This window comes from Pararge aegeria, chromosome 1 (assembly GCF_905163445.1).
Source record: "Pararge aegeria chromosome 1, ilParAegt1.1, whole genome shotgun sequence".
NCBI classification, from domain to species: Eukaryota; Metazoa; Arthropoda; class Insecta; order Lepidoptera; family Nymphalidae; genus Pararge; species Pararge aegeria.
The window spans coordinates 4,926,423-4,948,836 of record NC_053180.1 but is presented as its reverse complement, the minus strand read 5'-3'; the positions used below and the strand labels follow the sequence as shown (position 1 = coordinate 4,948,836).

Genomic DNA, 22,414 nt, shown 5'->3' with positions numbered 1-22,414 from the left:
TATTTGCAAAATATTAAATTTTAAATGGTAGGCCATAAATAACATAGGAATATCGCAACAGACGGAAGTCGCTGTAACAGTCAACACTGGGCATACGTCAAGCTTGTGACTGGTCATCGGTGGACGAATCGTGGTCCTGGCGCATTTTCAGTAATTGGTGATTGGAGATCTCCGAATATTACTCTGATTATTGGTTACCGTGTTTTTAATAACTTTGGTCGCGGCTAATGTTTTTATTTAGTGATCCAAAACATTAGAATTAGAGTAAAATAAAGAATATTGTGATTCCGAGGTCGTAGGTTCGCCGCTTGTAATACAAGATGTCGGTATGCTTCTTTGTGCCAGCGTAAGTTCCACACAATTATTTTCTGTTTATATATTTTTGTCGCATAGTTTGTTTATAATATCCATATATTTATTAATTTTGACAACATAACGTAATTAATGTTAGAAGTGAACCTGTAAATATTTATTACCATTTTTTTTTTAACTTTTTAATAATTAAAGGTAACTTCGCACAATTGTAGCGCGCTACGCTAATGTGAAAAGTTAGCCTCTGTTTTGCATTAATCTATCCTGCGTATCCTTATCGTAGTCATTAATTTTGCGTAAAAAATAAAAGCAATTTAAAAAAAATGGAAAGAGGTAATCTAAGTAAGTTTTATGCCAGTTCCTTATCAGAAAATTCTACCTTCAAGGTCTAATCGTACTGACTCTACCGCCGGGGTAGAGTCACTACAGACTGAACAGTTTTATTAATTTACCTATTCTTAAACCCTACTTGCTATTTTATATTAAAATTAAAATAAAAACTTCGATTGTGCAAATTTTTGTTTGGCAAGTATTATTATAAATATATGCAGTAAAGGATGGTTCGACCAATCCGCAATGGGGCAGTGTGGTGGACTATGGCCTAAATGGCCCCTTCTCATATGTGGGAGACCCATGCCCAGTAGTGGGCCAGTAATGGGTTGATATGATGATGATGATGATGATGATGATGAAAAAAAATTAAATATAAAATAATCAGGAACCAATTACTGTAGGTAGATACTATTTCATCATCATCATCATCCTGATGACCGCAAGAAGTTTAATAGAAATAAAATTCTTAGGGACCTATATTTAAATTTAAAAAAAAAAAACCGATTTTGCATCAAATGTGCGACGACACGCCATCGCTGACGCTGATGCCTGGTGACCGGAAAAGTTTCACAAAAATAAAATTCTTAGGCACACACGTAAATATTACATCGTTATATTATACTTATATGAAGTTGGCGTTTTGTAAGAGAGGAACACAAAGTAGTTTTTTTAAATATAATATACTAGCGTACCCAGCCCGCTTCGCCGGGCTAGATTTTGCTTTATTTTATTTAAACAATAAACTTACATCATTGAATTTTGAATTTATGTCTCATAATAAGTATATTCAATCATTTATTTCTCTCCGTATTCATTCTCTTCTATTCTCTTCTCGAGCGGGTGAAAATCATTATCTACTCCCATGTACACCCAACAATAGAATATCATCAAAGTAAATAAAAGCTGTATTTGACAGTTTGACAGTTAAAAAATAGGAGTGCTCCGATCGTCACCAAACTTTACAGGATTACTCGCCAGGTCAATCCGGAGATTCCCTGAAAGTTTAATTGAAATTGGTCGAGCCGTTTCGGAGCCTATACGGAACATACCAACACACTTTCTCTTTTATATACATATATAGGTAAGATAGATTTATTGAATCGGTTCATAGGTATTGCACTTTTGCCATCCAAAGACCAATCGGGACGGGAATCACTAAAATCTTTGAAGACGCTTTGGACTGCCCCATAGTACCTACCTAGTTAAATTTTTGCAAGCCTGCGAGCCGCGATGGAACTCGTACTCTTCAATAACGCGATATTTCAAGTTTTCCATTTTGTAAACTTAATGGCGCAAAAACCAAAAGAGGAAAAAACAAATTCGGTTTTCAAAATACAAAAGTTTAGTAAATAGCTTAATTTGAAATTAGAGCTAGTTACTAACCGTGGGAGGGGACCCTGAAATGGGCGCAGTGGGCAGCGACCCTGCTTTCTAAGCCAAGGCCGGGTTCGATTCCCACAACTGGACAATGTTTGTGTGATGAACAATAATGTTTTTCAGTGTCTGGATGTTTATCTATATCTTATAAGTATTTTTGTATATTATTTACATAATTATTCATCAGTCATCTTAGTACCCATAACACAAGCTATACTTACTTTGGGGCTAGATGGCGATGTGTGTATTGTCGTAGTATATTTATTTATTTATTTGTTATTGTGAATAATATTGCCTGTGAGCGAGGCGTATTGAAGGATTGAAGTATCCATTATATTATAAGAAGAAGAAGAAGAAACACTTTATTGCACGTATGACATACAGGAAAAGAAACGTTAAGGAGTATAAAGTACACAATGTAGACATGCAAAGGCGGCCTTATTGCTGCAAGCAATCTCTTACAGGCAACCTTTGTAGATAGGACTTACAGCAAGAGAACGGAATAGTGCCAAGAGTGTTGATATATATATACTTACGTACATACCAAAATGCTTAGATACAAATAGGTACATGGAAAATTTAAATAAATAAACGTAATATATAAAATATACATAATACATATTATACAATGAAAGTAAGGCCTCATTTGTTATACTCCGCGATAAGCAGGAGAATATGTACATTGTAATTTATAATTTCATCTATCTTTATATTTTCACACCAAACAGATCGTCGGTAATGTACAAACGTGCGTTACGCAGCATCCTCAGAAGATGTTGACTTTACAATGAATAATTGTTAAGATTAAATAATATTTTGTCAATACTTAGGTGATTGACAATAGTATTGTGTGTGTGTGCAGTATGCCTATATCTAAGCTTATAGATTCACTTTGCCCTCTGACCTTGACACCTGACCAATGAGCTCAAGCAAACTCTATTGGTCAGCTGATAGGCGTATAGTACGGGTACAGGGGCGGAGTCTATGTTATGACGTCATAGTTAAGTACCGATTAGGCTACACGATACATCACAGATAATCAACTCACATTTAGTTACTTAGGTACATATTTTACATGTAATGTACGCATCAATATGTGCCTATTACAGTTAGTGTAGTGTACACAGAATAACATTTCGGTCTTATTCACAGTGGCGTGCATAGAGGGTATGCACAGGGTATGCAGACGATATAAAATGAAGAAAATCTCCAGCAGGGGTAGCACAGGCAGGAGACAAAAATTATATCCCCGATTATGTCCCCTGGGGCCCTGACAGGGGACATAATTAACGTGTCCACCTGTTTAAGCACGGGAGCCTGGAATAGGAGAAGTTTACCCCCGTTTATTATTACACATATATATTATTTGGATATTATTTCCATATTGTTCGCCAGTGCTCCGAGAGTTGATAAAGCTGTGGGAAAAGAAACATTTATATCCTTTCCCCGGGGAGATAATTGTCTCCTGCCCATGCTAGCCGTGCAGTACGAGTTATAAATACTTAAGGGTAGGCTTTTTTTAATTGTTAAAATGCCTATCCTTAGGTTTATTATAACTAAAGATTTACTTAATTTTATATCATCTGCATACCCTTTGCATACCCTCTATGCACGCCACTGCCTATTCATCATATAATCGTCACTTTAGTAGGAAAAAGTGAAATAGCTACTCCATACAAGCTAGCGATTGCCGGGAAATCTACAGATAATTTAATTCTTCTAAATCAATTACAACTAAAAGAGTTTATTTTAAGTTTAAATAAAAATAGTCTAGCGATAATTCATAATAGATACTTATTTAAAATTACATTCATAAAAAATAATACTAATTGGTAGGATTATAAACGCGAAAGTGCTTTTTTTGGTTTGTCCTTTCTTCAGGTCCTAAGCCAATCAATTAGAATTTTGTCATAGTTGACACAGGCTACTTTTTGTCCCAGGAAAACAAGCGGTTCCCATGGGAATTGTTAAAAAAAACTAATAATAAACGCGGAGACGAGAATGCAAGCAACAATTAGTAATTTATATTTTCAACCTCACTCTAAGAAAACCACCGCATATATACCTAGAGAGCAACCCTTTGCAGGGCATGCAAGGAACACGTACTGAAACGTGCCGCCCTGTGTGATGTGTCCATCAACCTGAGACATAGGGGTTAAGCCAGATGCGCCTGCAATTACAACGGCAACAACGCCCTCCAGAACGCAACACAGCATTGAAACAATGCTGCTTGGTAGAACTTCCACGGACGAGCTCTGTCACAAAAAGCTCAAAGTACCTTCTAATTCTCGACGAGTTATGCGACTGCAATTCAGGAAATCATCGTCGGGAAACCTGCATGCCTGATGCCTGTCAGTTCTGAGTTCTCCATAATGTTCTGAAAGGTGTGTGGAGTCCACTAATCAGCACTGAGCCAGCGTGGTGGACAACGGCGTTAACCCCTTCTCATCGTTTGATGACACCCGCAGGGTGATTACGTGATGCCTGAGAGTTCTCCATAATGTTCTGAAAGGTGTCTGGAGTCCACCAATCAGCACTGAGCCAGCCTGGTGGAAAACGGCGTTAACCCCTTCTCATTGTTTGATGACACCCGCAGGGTGATTACGTGATGCCTGAGAGTTCTCCATAATGTTCTGAGAGGTGTGTGGAGTCCACCAATCAGCACTGAGCCAGCGTGGTGGACAACGGCGTTAACCCCTTCTCATTGTTTGAAGACACCCTCAGGGTGATTACGTATCTCGCGACAGGCGTCTGTCAAACGTCACTTTTTCATACAATAAATAAAGAAAAGTGACGTTTGACAGCAGTGATTGAAGATATACGGCTGTCGCAAGCCTGTCGCGAGATACGTAATCACCCTGCCGTTACTTAGCTGTAATGGATTGATATCTGTATGGAGTGCAATCAGCAGGTCTATTGCATAAAAAGGGCAAAAATTCTCCTTCTATATTGTTATAAGTATATCAATTTTAGGGTAGGCGGTGCTTTTGTGCACCCGTACCCTGTAGTGGGCCGGTAATGGGTTTTTATGACGATGATATAAATAAGAACTCTTGTATGCAGTGATCAAGCAGGGACCTCGGCGGGGTCAGACGAAAATGACCTCGAATCCATGGAAGACAACTCGCCAACGGAGAACATCCACAACACTCTGCAGGCCTTCTGGCTTAAGGTGAACGAAGATATGAAGAAGATATCATCGGTGAGTACCTACTTTTCGAGTTAATCTTAAACCTCGGGTGGCTTAACTCCTGACGAGCATCCCGGCTTCGTTGTGGGCTTCTTCCTATTTTATTTTATTTATTTATTAAGGACACTAATAATAAACATATATATATATATATATATATATATACCATATACATTAAAAAACTTTACAATATTTTATCGATAACAAGTGACCATGACAGTCAAACATAGCAAGAAGAGTCATAAAGACAGGAAGGAATAGGTGTTCAGTGTTCTGTAGGTTATATCTTAATGGAGGTCTCACCGATATGTAAGCGATGAGCTTTGAAATTTGTATTATTATTTTTACCTTCACTTGGAGGTACTATCAATTTGATAAATTTAAAATGCATATAAACATTTTCGGAACCGACAGTATGTGTGTGTGTGAGTGTGTTAGTGCGTGTGTGTGTATGTGTGTGTGTGTGTGTGCAAATTCTTCTTTTAAATTATTCAAAGAGGACGTTTCAGTGCTTTATATGGTTATATTAGCCCTACTTGCAATGAGAAATGAATTCTGTTTTTTTTTTTTAATTTTAATCAATCCGAAAAGTAAGTATCAACTTTGGCTTTGGATATTTTTTAAGGACGAGAACTGAGATAATTTCAAGGTCACGTTTTCGAACACGGAACGTGCCTCATATTATTTAGGTTTGCGTTGATATTCGCAGTAAAATCCCCTCGGTTCCGAAATTGTTATACCTACTTATGCACCGAATTGAGAAGATACAGAACCCTCATTCAGCTCGCTGAATGTGTGAATGTGTGTGGCGTGTCCAAAAACAGTGAAAACGCCCCGCGCACGTCTCACTTCACAACTTTTTTCCCATTTAATGGGAAACGTTTAGAACATTAAAGGTAAAATAATTGCAGTTAATTGCTGAATGGAACGCAGTGACTGACCTCCTGTTCGAGAAACACTACTAAAGTGGAGTGGTTTTTGATGTTTCAGTATTAGACACGTACGGTTTCTAAAAGTTCTTAATTATGTGCTATGTGCTGTGTTATATGCTTATTAAAATTATACATTTGTATTGTACGAATATGCTGCTAGTGATGTCTGTTTGTACTCTCGGGCTTACTTACCGTCACTTTAACCATCTTACTTGATGGTAAGCGACTATGTAAGCATATATGTAAGCATAATACATCCACAGAATTAAAAACATATAGAATCCGTGTACAAGAGTAATACTGAAACATCAAAAACCACTCCACTTTAGTAGTATTTTAAACAGGCGGCTTCATTCATTTAGCATTGGACAGTAATTAATTTAAAAACGTTTACCATAAAATGAGGAAAAAGGGAAAAGTTTGTGAGCTTAGTAACATTCCGCGGGTGTGAAACGAGACGTGCTCGGGACGTCTTCTCTGTTTTTGGGCACAATGCACCGCATGTAGTAACGGCTGAATGAGAATTCTGTATTCTTAATTTTATGAATACAGCATACGTAGGTACCTACTTGACCAAAAACGAAAAACCCGTTCTAGGAGGATTTCAAAACCCAAGTGCTACCACTAGCACGCATCAAGAAGATAATGAAGCTCGACGAGGAAGTCAAGATGATATCCGCGGAGGCGCCAGTACTCTTTGCGAAAGCCGCTGAGATTTTCATTCACGAGCTGACTTTGCGGTCTTGGTCGCACACCGAAGACAACAAGAGAAGGACCCTCCAGGTAAATATATCAACCCATTACCGGGTTTATTGAGGCCCAGTTAGGATTGATGGACTTCACACACCGTTGTAAATTATGGAGAACTCTCAGACGTGCAGACTTCCGTTCAGACCTCGCGATGTTTTCCTTCATCGTTGAAGCAAGTGGTGTTTTAATTAAAGCGCATATACCTAGGGCCCCCGAATTTGAAGTCGAGCTCCCACCCACTGGGCTAAGCTAAGCGCTGAGAATACTGTACTTGGAAACTGGCAGACTCAATAATTGGATACGGAGTATTGGTACGGTATGGTAGAACATATAAAACATATATTACCCGAATATACAACTTACAACAAAAATGTTAAAAACCATAGTACCTACCTACCTAAAAAAATCAAACTAAAATATTCAAATGAATGCCATGAATTATTCACATATCGTAAATTATTGCCAGTGCAGAGCAAAGTAACATTAACTGTACTCAAGGAAGAATTTAGTAATATACAACATCTTAGACGTAAAGATAAAGATGGTAATTTTCGGAAACTGCCTATACTATGTTATAAAAAGTTTATTCTACCCAAAACACATAATGTGTACGGAAAAAGGAATAAATACATATTATCCAAAATATTTGAAGATCTCCCACCCGCTTTGCAATGTTTAAATTAAATGAAAAAAAAAACTATTTTTAAGGAAATTTAAAAGACATTTTTTAGCTAACCGTGCAAAAATGTCACTGTTCGATTAAGATTGTCTGAATGATTAACATTAAGATTAAGTTCAGAAAGATATATACTTGCGAACCCGCCATCCTCACCATAAACGTATAGTTTCTAAGGGGATGGATGTTGGAAAATATTTGTTACAATTTATTTTGAACAATAAATAAAAAAAATATAAAAACAAATACGCCCCATCGATACATAATTCAAGTCGTTGGTTCGCCCATTGTAAAAGCTTCAGCCAACGCTATAAATGTTTTCTTTCCAATAGCGCAACGACATAGCAATGGCGATATCGAAATCGGACCAGTTCGACTTTCTGATCGACATCGTACCCCGACACGAGGTGAAGCCCAGCAAGCCGCGAGATGACCACCCGACCCGGAGTTCATCGTCTGCAGACCACGTGAGCCTAACCTCACTAGTACCACACAGTGGCGTGCACTTCATACATGCACAAAAGCACTGCCTACTCTAAAGTTGATACATAACTGGTATGGGAGGAGAATTTTACTCTGGAACTCTGTCCCCGTGAAAGAAAGCCCGATTGTCTAACCCACTATTTTTTTTAAATTATGATCATTATACGGCCTTATATATATTTGACGGCCGATTGGCGCAGTTTGCAGCGACCCTTCTTTCTGAGTCCAAGGCCGTGGGTTCGATTCCCACAACTGGAAAATGTTTGTGTGATGAGCGTTAATATTTTTCAGTGTCTGGGTGTTTATATGTATATTCTAAGTATTTATGTACATTACTCATATAAATATCCATCAGTCATCTTAGTTTCCATAACACAAGCTAAGCTTACTTTGGGGCTAGATGGCGATGTGTGTATTGTCGTAGTATATTTATTTATCTATTATCAACCCATTCCCGTACCACAATATGGCACGGGTCCTGTCTCCTCTCAGAATTAAGAGGTTACAGGCAGTAGTCAATCACGCTGGCTAAGTTCTGCTTAGTAGACTTCACACGTCTTTGTAGACATTATGAAAACCTATCAGGCGTGCAAATTCCCTATGTTTTCAACGTCAAGTGATATTTAATTGCTTAAATCGCAAACGCACATAACTACGAAAAGTTAAAGGTGCGTTCCGAAAATCGTACTCGGTCCCCCCGAAAAAAAGACCGGTGTTTTACAAAATAGGCTGTGACTTTTTATATTATAAGTATACAACGTGTAAATGTAAACAGAAAAAACTATACCGGCTTTACTACATTATGTACTGTCTCTGAGACTTATCTGTAGAACCGAAAACCTAATAGTTTTGAGTAAACTACTGCCATAGTTTTTTTTTTTTTTTTATGGCTTGCGTTTGTACCAATTGGGTACGATTTACTTCGCCAATGTCACGTGGTAAGCCATAGTTTTTACTGAAAGAAATAAAATACAGCCCAAGCATCACATGCAAAATTATTAGGTACTATGCGCGTGTCAGTATTTTATCTTCAATATGGTTATCATAAGTAAATAATTAGAATGTTTTGAATTTGTTTATATAAGAATAATAAATATGCTTCTTTAGATTTAATATTTTTCAGGGTGATCCCTTAAAGTCAAAATCAAAGTCAAAAATATCTTTATTCAAGTAGTTGGCACTTTTGATGCGTACATAAGAATTACACGGTAGTGAGATGATGGCGATAACCACATTCGTAAACTTAAAACTAAAGCTACGAGGGTTCCAAACGCGTCCCGGTCTAAGAAGAAGCCCACAACAAACTTAGCCGGGTGTTTTTTTTTTGTTATCACCATCTCACAATGTCATTTTAAATACCTTATGAAATATACTTATGCATCCTTTAATATTATAACGTAACTCTGATACACGTTGTATATATAATACAATAATATAACGAAATAATAATCTCCGTGATGCTATCATTAGATCCCGCAGCAGCATCAGGTGACACATGCCAATCAGCAGCAGTTCATTGTTCAGCCGTGCACGCAAATCGTACAGGTAAATAAAAAAAAAACAAGTTTCATTTTAAGTAGGTACTGAGTGTAAACATTACGTATCCAAAGAGAATATAAACACCAATCATCCTAAAACCAACGACTTCAATTATATTGCCTAAAACAAACTTTCCGAGTAACAATAGTTAAAAATATTTAAAACGAGCTGGTGCCCGAGTTGTTCGTACACGGTACAGTTTTTGACAAATCCACAAATACCGTGTTAACAGATTGTTTTCCCGGGATTAAAGTAACAAACTTACTCTATGCCAAAAATACAGTTGATCGGTTGCTCATTTCGGGCGTGAAGTAGAGACAAACAAACAAACGCACTTTCGCATTTATAATATTTTAGTAATATTTTAGTATTAAATAATATTTTAGTATTAAATAATTATTTGGTTTCATGTTTAATTTATTATATTATTTTTTAAGGAAATATCACTTTTAACTACCAATAGGTAGTTACTTATAGTTGTTTTGTTATACTTTTCGTTTTTTATATAGTTTTTCTGGTGTCCAATAAAAGTATATTCATTCATTCATTTATTATTAATTAAAAAAATATACTCAGAATCGCTAAGCCTTCAATGAGGGGTTTGCTGCTGTCCGCTGAGTTCTGTCCTCTATCTTCAACCACAGTTTGGGCAAAATTAAACACATATTATAACCTCTATAGTACAAAAATAATTATTTAAATCGGTTATAATTTGTCGGAGTTATGGTGAAAAATCGTCAAACCCTTTCATCCCCTCTCCCAAAAGAACTGAGCTTAATGTCGGGATAAAAAGTATCCTATATTACTTCCAACACTTCCAAGAATATGTGTACAAAGTTTCATGAGGATCGGTTAAGTAGTTTTTGATGTAACAAACAAACTAACATTGACATTTATAATATTAGTAGGGATAGGGATTTGTAATAGTATATTATAAGCAGTGGCTTTGTTATCTTAATAACTCCATCTATTGAAAAGGATACAAAAACTACCAATTTGGATTTTATTGAACTTTTCGTCTGTTCCTTTGAGTTCTTCACCTATATTTTCTCTTCCCTAAATCATACCAGTATTGAGGTAGACAATATAAAATTAAATTAAATTGGATATTGAATGTAAATATTATTTTCGGTCAGAGGCTTAGCTAAGAAAAGTAGGTTTAAAATGCGTTTGTGATTAACGAGATTGTACGTTTTTCAGCAATCCGTACAGTCGCCGAGCCCTTCCTCAAGCAGTTCGTCGAGTCAGCAGAACTTAATTGTTCAACAAGTGGTGTCGTCAGCAGACATGCCGCCCTTGACTGTAAGTTACAGTTATTGTCTTCTGATACGTCTCATACGCAAAAACTACGGGCTGTTATAACTTCGACGTGAATGTGTGTGTGTCTGTATGTGGCATCGTAGCGGCCTGACGGATGAACCGATTATGATTTTGTGTTTTTTGTTTGAAAGGTGAATTAGTCGGCAGTGTTCTTTGCTATGTTTAATGAAAATCCGTTCAAGATAATCCGCCATTTTGTCGGCGTTTCAAGATGGCCTACCATCTAGCTACAATACCTATTGTTTTGAAGTATTGTCAATAGATGGCGCTCTTATTAGGTAAACGTTGGTGAAATATCGCACACTAGGCGAGTTTTAACTACGTCCATTATTTTTTTTTTTCAGCAAACACGACCAACAGCCGTGAGCGCTGGACAGCAACCGGTCACGCTGGTCCAACAAATAGTCAGCCCGTCCGGAGAAGTGCAAAATGTGCCTGTGAGTATCCATACAATATAGTTGTACTGGCTTATGCCCGCGACTTCGTCTGCGTGGACTTCAGAATTTGGTCTAAAGCTTCGCTCGTTTAACTATTTTCAATCTTACCATGGAACCTATTTGAGAGATCGGTATAGAAAGTGCATGTCTGTTTGTCATATCTATGTAATTGAGTATTATGTTAGTTATATAGCGTACCCAGCCCGCTTCGCCGGGCTAGATTTTGCTTTATTTTATTTAAACAATAAACTTACATCATTAAATTTTTAATTTAAGTCTCATAACATATTCAATCATTTATTTCTCTCCGTATTCATTCTCTTATATTCTCTTTTCGAGCGGGTGAAGATCATTATCTACACCCATGTACACCCAACAATAGAATATCATCATAGTAAAAGTAAAAGCTGTATTTGACAGTTTGACAGTTCAAAAATAGGAGTGCTCCGATCGTCACCAAACTTTACAGGATTACTCGCCAGGTAAATCCGGAGATTCCCTGAAAGTTTCATTGAAATCGGTCCAGCCGTTTCGGAGCCTATACGGAACATACCCACACACTTTCTCTTTGATGTATATATCTATTATAGTATATATAAATTTATATCGTTATTTGTGTAGTTAATTTGTAAATGTAGTATGTATGTTCGTGTAAGTTTATTTTATTTCTTTGTAACATTTTTATGCACCATCCACTTTCCACTTTTTCATCGGCTTCGTACGCTCAGGTTGCCTTTAAAGAGCACTTTTAGTGATAAGTCTGTCTTTGCACCCTAGCACTAAGTACTATTACTGTTGTCTTTCTAAACCCGTCTCATATTGATATGAGACCCCTCGAGTGGTCATATATTGAAGGTGATGGTGATTTGCCCCCAGATCCAACTGACCCAAACTCAGTTGAACATGATCCGTCTCCAAGTGCAGAACCACCCGAACCAGCCCATCATCATACAAGCGCAGCCGCAACAGCCGAGCACACCGCAGATCATACAGGTAAGTCCTATAATTCACATCAAACACTTAGATACGTGTGGTCTACGCCAAAACGCAGTTTGGTTTACCGATATCCCATCTTCTACTCCCAACTGCAAAATGGCAAGATGAAACTTATCGTATTTTATATCGTATCTCCGCAGAAGCTGGCCCGCCTTGTTATACCACTATAAAGATGTGCTGTAGCGCCATACGAATGTTCCATTGTTCCGGCAAGATGGGGAGACATTTACGAAAGACCACTCACATTGGCGACCGATTAGCGCAGTGGGCAGCGACCCTGCTTTCTGAGCCAAGGCCGTGGGTTCGATTCCCACAACTGGACAATGTTTGTGTGATGAACATGAATGTTTTTCAGTGTCTGGGTGTTTATCTATATGTTATAAGTATTTATGAACTTATATTTTTCATATAAGTATTTATCAGTCATCTTAGTACCCATAACACAAGCTATACATTGGGGCTAGATGGCGATGTGTGTATTGTCGTAGTATATTTATTTATTTATTTATTTGCGGCGCTTAGTGAACGCGAACTGTCACGTTCAAATTTGAGTTGAGACGTCTCTGAGTTGATGCTAAACGCGATGGCCCGACCACCAGCGGCCGTATCATATAACTGTTGCCGGTGTGTTGACGTGTAGCGAATGCAACCACACGTTTAGCCCTTATCGGTTCCTACGCGACATCGTACCGGAATCGCTTAGCGGCACGTCTTGGTCGGTAGCCTAGCCACGGCCAAACTTTCCGCCAGACCACCCTAGCTAAAATTGAAAAATTATAAATTCAATAATTGCCCTCACCGGAGTTCGAAACCGGGACCTTCCACTTTAAACCGCAGCGCTCACCACAGCGCTAGGGGGGTCGTCGAAATGAACAATGGTCGTTAACGAAGATGATGAAAATGATTACAGGTGTCATCCCAAGCACCGCACCAGCCTCACCAGATATTCCTAGCGCAAGTGTCCGGCCAAGAGGAGAGCTAGTGTGAATTGAAACGCGAGGTGGAAAGTGAGCGATCACCTTAAAGACAAAGTGTTATGTGATATTGACAAGAAAATGTGTGTTTTTTCTAAGCGTTGTAATACTAAGGGTTTTTAACTTAAGCGAAATTGGACACCCATGCTTCTTTACTATTAATATACATTCGACAGTGTGCATGTCTGTTTGTTATGATCGGCTCTAACACTGAACCGATCTTGATGACATTTTAACAAATATATAGGTACAGAAGATTGACAGAGGTTATGTGACTCCATGTTAAGTAGTCGGTGATTACGTATCTAAATCTTTCAATCTTTGCTGACAAACGAGTAACGACACTTGTATTTTTTGTGTATGCAAAAGTGACGTTTGACATCAAAGATTGACGGATTTACTACGCCGTTCTCAAGCCTTTTGTGAGATATCTGAGCACCCTGCCGAGATGTTTTTTATATATTATTTTAACCCAGTACTGGATAGGGTTGGGTTGTACAGTTCTTGTAACCGAACTAGGTAGGGTATCGCCCACAGTGAAATGTCACTGAACATTTGTCGTCCATATATTATATAGGAGACAAGTTATATATAATTGAGTTATAGTTATTACTCGTATATAATGTCAAGTTCGAGTGAGCTTGAGTTATAAGTTATAGTCTCGCAATCGCGAAGACGTTTCCCAGTATCGAAAAAAACTATAACGTCAAAGCAAAAATGGAACTAATCGCACCCGATTTAGAGTCGTAGATTCGGTTATCAACTTTTTATTTCGACAAGAGCGCTTGTGAAAGAAAGAGCTATGAGAATCAACGTACGCATTAGACTATTTTAATAATTGCATGCGACTGTATGTATATAAGGCGAATACATATTCGTTTTGTGTATCTAATACAAATTACTCTAAAGTATTGTAATAGAGTTAAAGAGCTGACTTGTGCAAGTTAGACCGTGCAAGTATTTTTATGTAACGCCGCATTAACCATTCTGTCAGTGGATATAAAAAAATTACAATTTGAGTTTATTTATGTATTTTTATGGAATTGTTTTACTTTTACTAGTTTGTATTCATATAAGTACCTATTGAAAGTCGACAAAATGAGAAATAAAAAAAAATACTTCCTCATTCGAATTATTGTTTTGTAAATCCATGGTCTAGGTCTTTAATTTCACTCATAAATCATGGACAAATAAATGTGTTTTATGTTAAAAAATTCATTATTTTTATTAACGTTATCCTGACAACCTCCAAAGGTACCATACTATATGGAGGCGCTCGCTTTTTTAAATGATTTATCGTAATACGATGAAATTCTTCGATTTTCGACTAACGTTGAACGATAAAGTTATAGTCTTCGTTTTCGTCATCGTAATACATCGTAAAGCGAAATTAAAAACGTTCATCGTATAACTAAAAAAAAAGTCGGAGTCAAAAATATCTTTTTTTAAGTAGGGCCTTTTAATAGGTGGCACTTTTAATGCGTAGGTACATTACATGAGAATTACACGGTGGTGAGATGATGGCGATAACCGTATTCAATGCGTCCTGGTCTAAGAAGCCCACAACAAACTTAGCCAGGTATTTTTATTGTTATCACTTTCCCACATTTATATTACTCATTAGACAAATGCTACTAATTTATCTCTTTAACCGATTTGCTGACGTCCACTAGGTCCTGTGTCCAGCAACTCAATTCATTTTGTCTGTCCACCTCGTTGGCCGTGACCAACGCTGTTTCGCGCTGCGATACGTTGTTGACACTCTTACCTTGGGACCCCAACGTCCATCGGTTCTCCGAGCTATCTGCCTCGCCCATTGCCACTTCATCTTAGCGACTCGTTTAAAACTTTACTACTTTATACTACAAGGGAATTCAGTGGGTTATTGCTAACACTATAGAGAGATATTCAATTATTACAACCGCATTTCATGAAATTATTTTATTCAGAAACTTAATGTACTAATAGGTACGTATTCGATATTTAAATCAAGAAGCACAAGTTGTTTTATATGAAGCCTATAGGTTCATCTTTCGATCGAATATAAATTAGTAAATTGATGTTATGTTTTTGATTTTTCGACATACTATGTTGACAACTAAGTCGAAAAATCTGAAAATTTTATAACGTGCTTTATTTAGAAGGTAATAAGACAATTGCATGCAGCGAACCGCAGTTCGAGGTTCTATGTTCAACCTAATGCAACCGTGTGCTTTATGTATATTGACTTAAAGTTGAAATTTAAATGTACTTAACTAGTTACAATGAGATATTACCTTGTTTTTTCCAAAAACATACATATAATTTTACGTTACAAATTTTAAACGATATATTTATTTATTTATATTGTTACATAAATAGAACAACAAATAATTTTATTCTATGTATTCATCATCATTGATGTACACCTGATACAGTACACACAATACTGTTATACTAATCAACATTTTTTTTAAATATATATAACACCTTACTGCATATATATATATTTATATTTTATTTCTTTATATATATGTATATATATATATATATATATATATAAAGAAAATCAAAGCAAATCAGATTCAAAAGCTTCTAAGATTTTTTTTACATGCATGTAGTTTTAAGTTAATTCCAGAGTTTTTATGTCGAAAAAAAAAAGTAATTAGTGTACTGGACTTTTCATAAAAAAAAACATTTTTAGATTTCTTGTGCACATTTTGCATTGGTAATTTACTTATTGGATTCCTCTAAACTAAGTTCGAATAGAGAACATACCCAAAAAAATATATACTTACTTAATACTTAGATTTTAAACAAAGTCTATTTTTACTTATAAGTATGATAGCATAGTGCTAAAAGCTTGAAGCTACAAATGAGATTCAATGGAATTTTAAGTAACATAAAATTAAACTTTATAACAAATAATCGTATTTTTGATGTTAAGAAAAACAAATACTTAACAAGAACAAAAAAAAAAACTATAAATTCAAACAACAGTCAGATTCTTACTGAGTAACGTCGATGAAAGCTCTATCATAAAAAATGTCTGTATAATAATGACCCGTGCGTGTAGGGTGTAAGATCTTAGACCCAACACGCTGATCTAATCCTGGTTGTCGGGTCTTTACTATTATTACGTGGCACATGGTTGAATTCCTACATCATGGCCTATGTGTGTAGGGTGCAAGTTCTTAGACCCACCACGCTGATCCAATCCCGGTTGTCGGGTGTTTACTATTATTACGTGGCACATGGCTGAATTCCTACATCAAAGCCTATGTGTGTAGGCTGCAAGTTCTTAGACCCACCACGCTGATCCAATCCCGGTTTTCGGGTTTTTACTATTATTACGTGGCACATGGCTGAATTCCTACATCAAGGCCGATAAACACCTAACCAAACGTTAATACTGACACATGTGGCCCTACGTCAAGTAGAATAGCATCGCCTATAAACTGAATGTGTCAATGAACCTGAGCCGTAGGTGGTAATTATAAACAAAAAAAAAAAAAAAATATATACTACGACAATACACATATCGCCATCTAGCCCCAAAATGAAAAAAGCCCCGTGTTATGGATACTAAGATGACTGATGAAAATTTTTATGAATAATACTTACCATATACAAATAAACACCCAGACACTGAAAAACATTCATGTTCATCACACAAACATTTCCCAGTTGTGGGAATCGAACCCACGACCTTGGACTCAGAAAGCAGGGTGGCTGCCCACTGCGCCAATCGGCTGTCGAAGGCTTATTAAGCATAAGTAATTACACCAGCAACTACGCCCTTCACATCGGTACAGAACAATGCTCCTCGGCGACAGTATAAGCACGGCGGTAGTCACTAAAATCTCTACTACAATATCAGTACGACATACGACGGTATTACATACATTACAATAAATTTAATCATCGCTATCACCATCACCATCATCGCATCTGATGGTGGGATTTAGGGCAGCTTGAATGTCTTCCTTCAACAGCTTCACAAAATCGCTTTTCTTCCGTGCCTCTTCGACTATGATTTTGCGGGTAATCGCTTTAAAATCGGCCATGAATTTTTCGTTTTTCTCTTTCAATCTGAAAGATAGTATTGTTATAAAGAACCTTATTGCCAGAAGCGTGAGTTTATAATCGCGCATGACAACATAACTTGTAGGTATTTATAAACGTTTCTAGATTTTTTTATTTTTTTTTATTGGTCAACTTAAGAGTCAACTTAACAATTTACGACAACTAGGTCACTCACCTCATCTCAAACCACACAGAGTTTATGTGACAAAGTATAGATTAATGATTAATGATATTCATTTTAAAAACAATTTTCTTATTTTTAATTATTTAAGTTGCAATCACAACCCTACCAGAAGTCACTACACAACAGTTAGATAGCAAGTTTATGATTACAATCTGTACATAGATGACATACCAGATCCCTACCCCACGCAACATTCTCACTGATAAAGTTATTTTACAACAAAATTCTTTAAGGTTGCCCTTACATATTTAATGTTATTATATAGCGTTTTTAATCTTATCAAATTAACTGGAAGCTTACTTATAAGTGATGGCAGCATATACTCCCAGGTACGCTGGCCATATGCATTATTATAAGAAGGTACTTTATAAGTTGGTAAGTATTTAAGATGTAGGTTATATTATTACATATTATAATTTTTTTTGTTTAAGATTTCTGTGTTAACTAGACCTCCAGCGAAGTGAAGCAAAATATAAGCTATACTTTAGCGGAACAAGTGATAAAGGTGAATCCTAGCGGTTATAGATTTAATATAACTGCCAATTCTCCAACAGATTAACCCGCTGTTCAGTAAATTGATACAAAATTACAATCAGTGGTTTCACATATCAAACTCTACACCGTCAAAGAATACTCGGCCTTTTAACAATCGTTATAGATAGCCTATCCGGTTGTTCTTATTTTAATTTTTGTTCTGCCATATGCCAATAGCTCTAAACTTGTAGGCAATTAAAGATAAACTAAGATTTTCGTGGTTACTCAACATTTCTTAATTTATTTCGTGCCCCGTCGTGACCACGGTCCATGCAAGTGGGTCGAAATATCGACAAATCAGTCAAACAGTCGACTTACAAGAAATGGTCATAAATTAGTGACATCTGCATATCGTCTGCGAAAGATGCAGAAGTCATTTGTGGGATTGAGTATACGCTTTTATAATATGATTCCTAAGGTAATTTTGGACCTACCAATGCATAAATTTAAAGAATGTGTCAAAAGACATTTATTGCAGCGAGGTTGATATACAATTGATGAATTTCTTAATGACAACGAAGCATCTTCTTTCTTCTTGGAAGCATCCGGCTCCGCTTTCGTCTCTCACAAGATAAAAAAATGAATGTTAAAATGTAAAATGTAAATTGTTGATGTTGGAAAAGAGCAAATGCTGAGTGTCTTGCCGGCTTCTTCTCGGTAGAATCTACCTTTCGAACCGGTGGTAGAGTCACAACACACAGACAGACTTGGCGTTTCAAAAGTGCTTATATTAGACCTACTTGAAATCAATGAATTTTGAATTTTGAAATCCAAAATATTATCGTGTTATCCGTTGAACTATATTTAAAGCTTTTAGGCAAACTTGAACTTTATTCCAAAACGAATAAGATCTATTTTACTCTGATACTTAAGTATTACGATACTCGAATACGAATTCTGGTTTGCGAGCGAACAAATATTGTTATGCATATTGCGGGATTGCACGGATTAAACAATAATTGTAATATATGTATAATACATACGTGCTATCCACCATCGCGAACTTGCCGTTGATGATGCCGTCCAGTTCCTCGACCGTCCGCTGGAATAGCTCCTCACGCTCCGCACTCAGACTGTTCAGCTCAGAGTGAGTTTGTGCTAACATCTTTATCAACCTGCCAAATTATTATTAAATAAATAAATATACTACGACAATACACACATCGCCATCTAGCCCCAAAGTAAGCGTAGCTTTTGTTATGGGTACTAAGATAGCTGATGAATATTTTTTTATGAATGTAATACACATAAATACTTATAATATACAGATAAACACCCATACACTGAAAACAATCATGTTCATAACACAAACATTTTCCAGTTGTGGGAATCGAAAACACGACCTTGGACTCAGAGAGCAGGGTCGCTGCCCACTGCGCCACTCGGCCGTCGAATTATCATTGTTGTAATGAATGAGTAAATATACTACTTACTAGAACAATATTTATAAGTAAAGACAAATAAATAAATAAGTAGTACCAATATAAATATATGTAATATATAAAACTGATATTTACTAAAAATAATATAATAAATTAAATATGAAAAACAATTAATAAAAATAAATAATTATCCTCAAACAAAAATAATAAAAAATGAAAAAAGAGAAGAAGGGAGCAGTGAACTATCACGGGTCATCAGATGAATTTGTCACAGGTGATCAGATGATTTTAATGGGGTTTTACAAGTGTGACGCGTCTGTGTGTGCGTGTGCTAGTCTGCCTGTGGCACCGTAGCGCCGAATGGATAACACAAATTTGCTTTTTTTTCATTTGAAAGGTCAGTTAGTCGTCGTTGAAAATCGGTCGAAGATGGCCGCGGCCACAACATGGCGAATTCCATTTTTATTTACCACTCCCTCAATATGGGTATCAAATGAAGGAGCTTGACTAGTAGAATACTATACCTACACTACGACAAATTTAGGCCGATAGCAAAAATAGTCGAACTACATTTTTCTTCACAACTCTCTCAATATGGGTATGAAATCAAAGGTACACAATATTAAGACTGATTAAGACTGGAAAATGTTTGTGTGATGTACATTAATGTTTTTCAGTGTCTGGATTTTTATATGTATGTTATAAGTATTTATGTATATTTTTCATAAAAATATTCATTAGGCATCTTAGTACCCAATTACTTTGGGGCTAGATGGCGATTTGTGTATTATCGTAGTATATTTATTTATTTCTTTATTTATTTATATGCCGAAAACAACATCGCTGTGTCCCGTTCGGAAAGGCGTGATTGCCGCTGGAATGATAGGTACATGAGACTTAACATGTACGTTGTAGGAAGTCTTTCTAACTTGCCCTGCCGTTCAGATCGTTTGGGTTGTGAGATTAGGGCGTTCAGATCGTTTGGGTTGTGAGATTAGGGCGTTCAAACACATAAACTTTTAAGCTTTATATGGTGGTTTTATACTTTATGGCACGTAAAAAAAAAAACCAAAATGTAAATAACAGAAACCCAAAGCCATTTTCTTCATCTTAACATTTTATTTTTAATGATTTATATAACAATTGTTTTTTACTCACGATTTGCTCGCGTTGAGGTGAATTTCATGTAACGTAGTATCCAATTTTTCTTGAACAGTTAAGAGAACTTCTTTTAGAGTTGCTTCTTCTAAAAACAGAAAACAAAAATTTAACAACAGTTTAATGTAAAGTAAATAATCCATTAACAGACTGACTTAATATGTTTGTATTATTTAAATTTATTATAAACTACCGGTGCCGTGACTTCGTTCGCCTTCAAGCTTAAAAGATCGAGATATGCGGTCCTGGACTTTTTTCAGAACTTTTAAAGAGAAACAATTTCGTCATACATTGTTTTTGCACGCATCGCAAGCTCTCGTAGTGTAATGTTATATATGCCTCGATAAATTGACAAATCCGACACAAAAAGAATTTCGAAAATCAGTTCAGTAGATCCATAGTTTTTCTCCTCACCAACTTTACCTCTTGATAATATAAGTTCTCAACTATCTCGTTAATGGACAACTGACTCCAAGAATGATCTCAACGCTATCTTGGCGACTCCGCATCGGAAAACCTATAACCGATATCGATATGCACCTCTACAATTCTAACGCACATAACTACACACCAGTACACCTCTCCATAAGTTCTGTATCGAGCGAAATAGACAGATAATTATGAGATTATGAAATAGACATAATTATAAAATAGACGGATAATTATGAAATAGACGGATAATTATGAAATAGACATATAATTATAAAATAGACGGATAATTATGAAGTAGACATATAATTATAAATTAGACGGATAATTATGAAATAGACGGATAATTATGAAATAGACATATAATTATAAAATAGACGGATAATTATGAAGTAGACATATAATTATAAAATAGACGGATAATTATGAAATAGACGGATAATTATGAAATAGACGGATAATTATGAAATAGACATATAATTATAAAATAGACGGATAATTATGAAATAGACACATCATTATAAAATAGACGGATAATTATGAAATAGACACATAATTATAAAATAGACGGATAATTATGAAATAGACATATAATTATAAAATAGACGGATAATTATGAAATCGACATATAATTATGAAATAGACGGATAATTATGAAATAGACATATAATTATAAAATAGGCGGATAATTATGAAATAGAATTATGATTTATGACCCGAAGTCTCAGTTTAAAATGCATCGACTGTAGCATTGTTAAAACGCCCACAAGGTTATCGTTCTTTTTGGTGGCGATTTAATAATAATATACTCGTAATAATAATCATTTATTTCAGACTACAGATTGTTAGTATATTAGTAACTTTAAATATAAAAAAAAAAACGATTGTCTGTAAATTCGGTTCACTGACGATAGTTAAACGTGACAACGTCATAAGAGAATATTGATGGAATGGTTGCATTTTTTAAAAGAAAATTTAAATTTTATTTGTTTGATAGATATTTTGTATGGATATAGAAAGTAGATAGATTGAAATCACAATTGAATTGATCAAGTTGATTTGATCATTTATTTGTACGCATGAATACAATTATGTAAATTTTTTTACAATGTACATAGTTTCTATCATCATCGTTGCTATAAACAATTGACACCACATTCACTTTTCACTGCACTTCATACTTGACGAAAACATGTAAATGTATTATTGTATAGCAGCTGTCCACGCGGACGCATCGCTCACTCAAGTAAGAGAGAGACAGATGTCGAACGCTGCCGAGCGCGGAGGCCGAGCGTGCCTCTTTGTCGCTCGTTCCGCGCTCTCGCTTGCACTTAAAGTTTTAA

The 22,414-nt window shown here is 36.0% G+C and overlaps 2 protein-coding genes across 2 annotated transcripts in view; one reads left to right on the top strand and one right to left on the bottom strand.

Moving 5' to 3' along the window:
* Nucleotides 1-115: 115 nt before the first annotated feature.
* Nucleotides 116-14,026, top strand: LOC120626127 (nuclear transcription factor Y subunit gamma). The gene is made up of 9 exons (XM_039893410.1): nt 116-346; nt 5,086-5,224; nt 6,742-6,927; nt 7,903-8,037; nt 9,524-9,598; nt 10,793-10,894; nt 11,257-11,349; nt 12,226-12,342; nt 13,256-14,026. The coding sequence occupies exons 1-9, from the start codon at nt 321-323 to the stop codon at nt 13,325-13,327; spliced, it is 945 nt and encodes a 314-aa protein (XP_039749344.1). The 5' UTR covers nt 116-320; the 3' UTR covers nt 13,328-14,026.
* Nucleotides 14,027-17,082: 3,056 nt separating this feature from the next.
* The window catches only part of LOC120623599, a 30,625-nt gene continuing 25,293 nt past the window's right edge, over nt 17,083-22,414 (bottom strand). The window contains exons 12-14 of the mRNA XM_039889664.1: nt 20,643-20,730; nt 19,086-19,217; nt 17,083-17,390 (exon numbers count right to left, since the gene is read on the bottom strand). Coding sequence (XP_039745598.1) covers nt 17,216-17,390; nt 19,086-19,217; nt 20,643-20,730 — 395 coding nt within the window. The 3' untranslated portion in view covers nt 17,083-17,215. The remainder of the gene's footprint in view (nt 17,391-19,085; nt 19,218-20,642; nt 20,731-22,414) is intronic.

Excerpts from the sequence above, each read along its gene's own strand:
- LOC120626127 (XM_039893410.1), top strand. The coding sequence starts at position 321 with ATGTCGGTATGCTTCTTTGTGCCAGC. Across the intron at positions 8,038-9,523 it reads GTTCATCGTCTGCAGACCAC|ATCCCGCAGCAGCATCAGGT; the intron begins GTGAGCCTAACC and ends TGCTATCATTAG. Across the intron at positions 11,350-12,225 it reads GAGAAGTGCAAAATGTGCCT|ATCCAACTGACCCAAACTCA; the intron begins GTGAGTATCCAT and ends ATTTGCCCCCAG.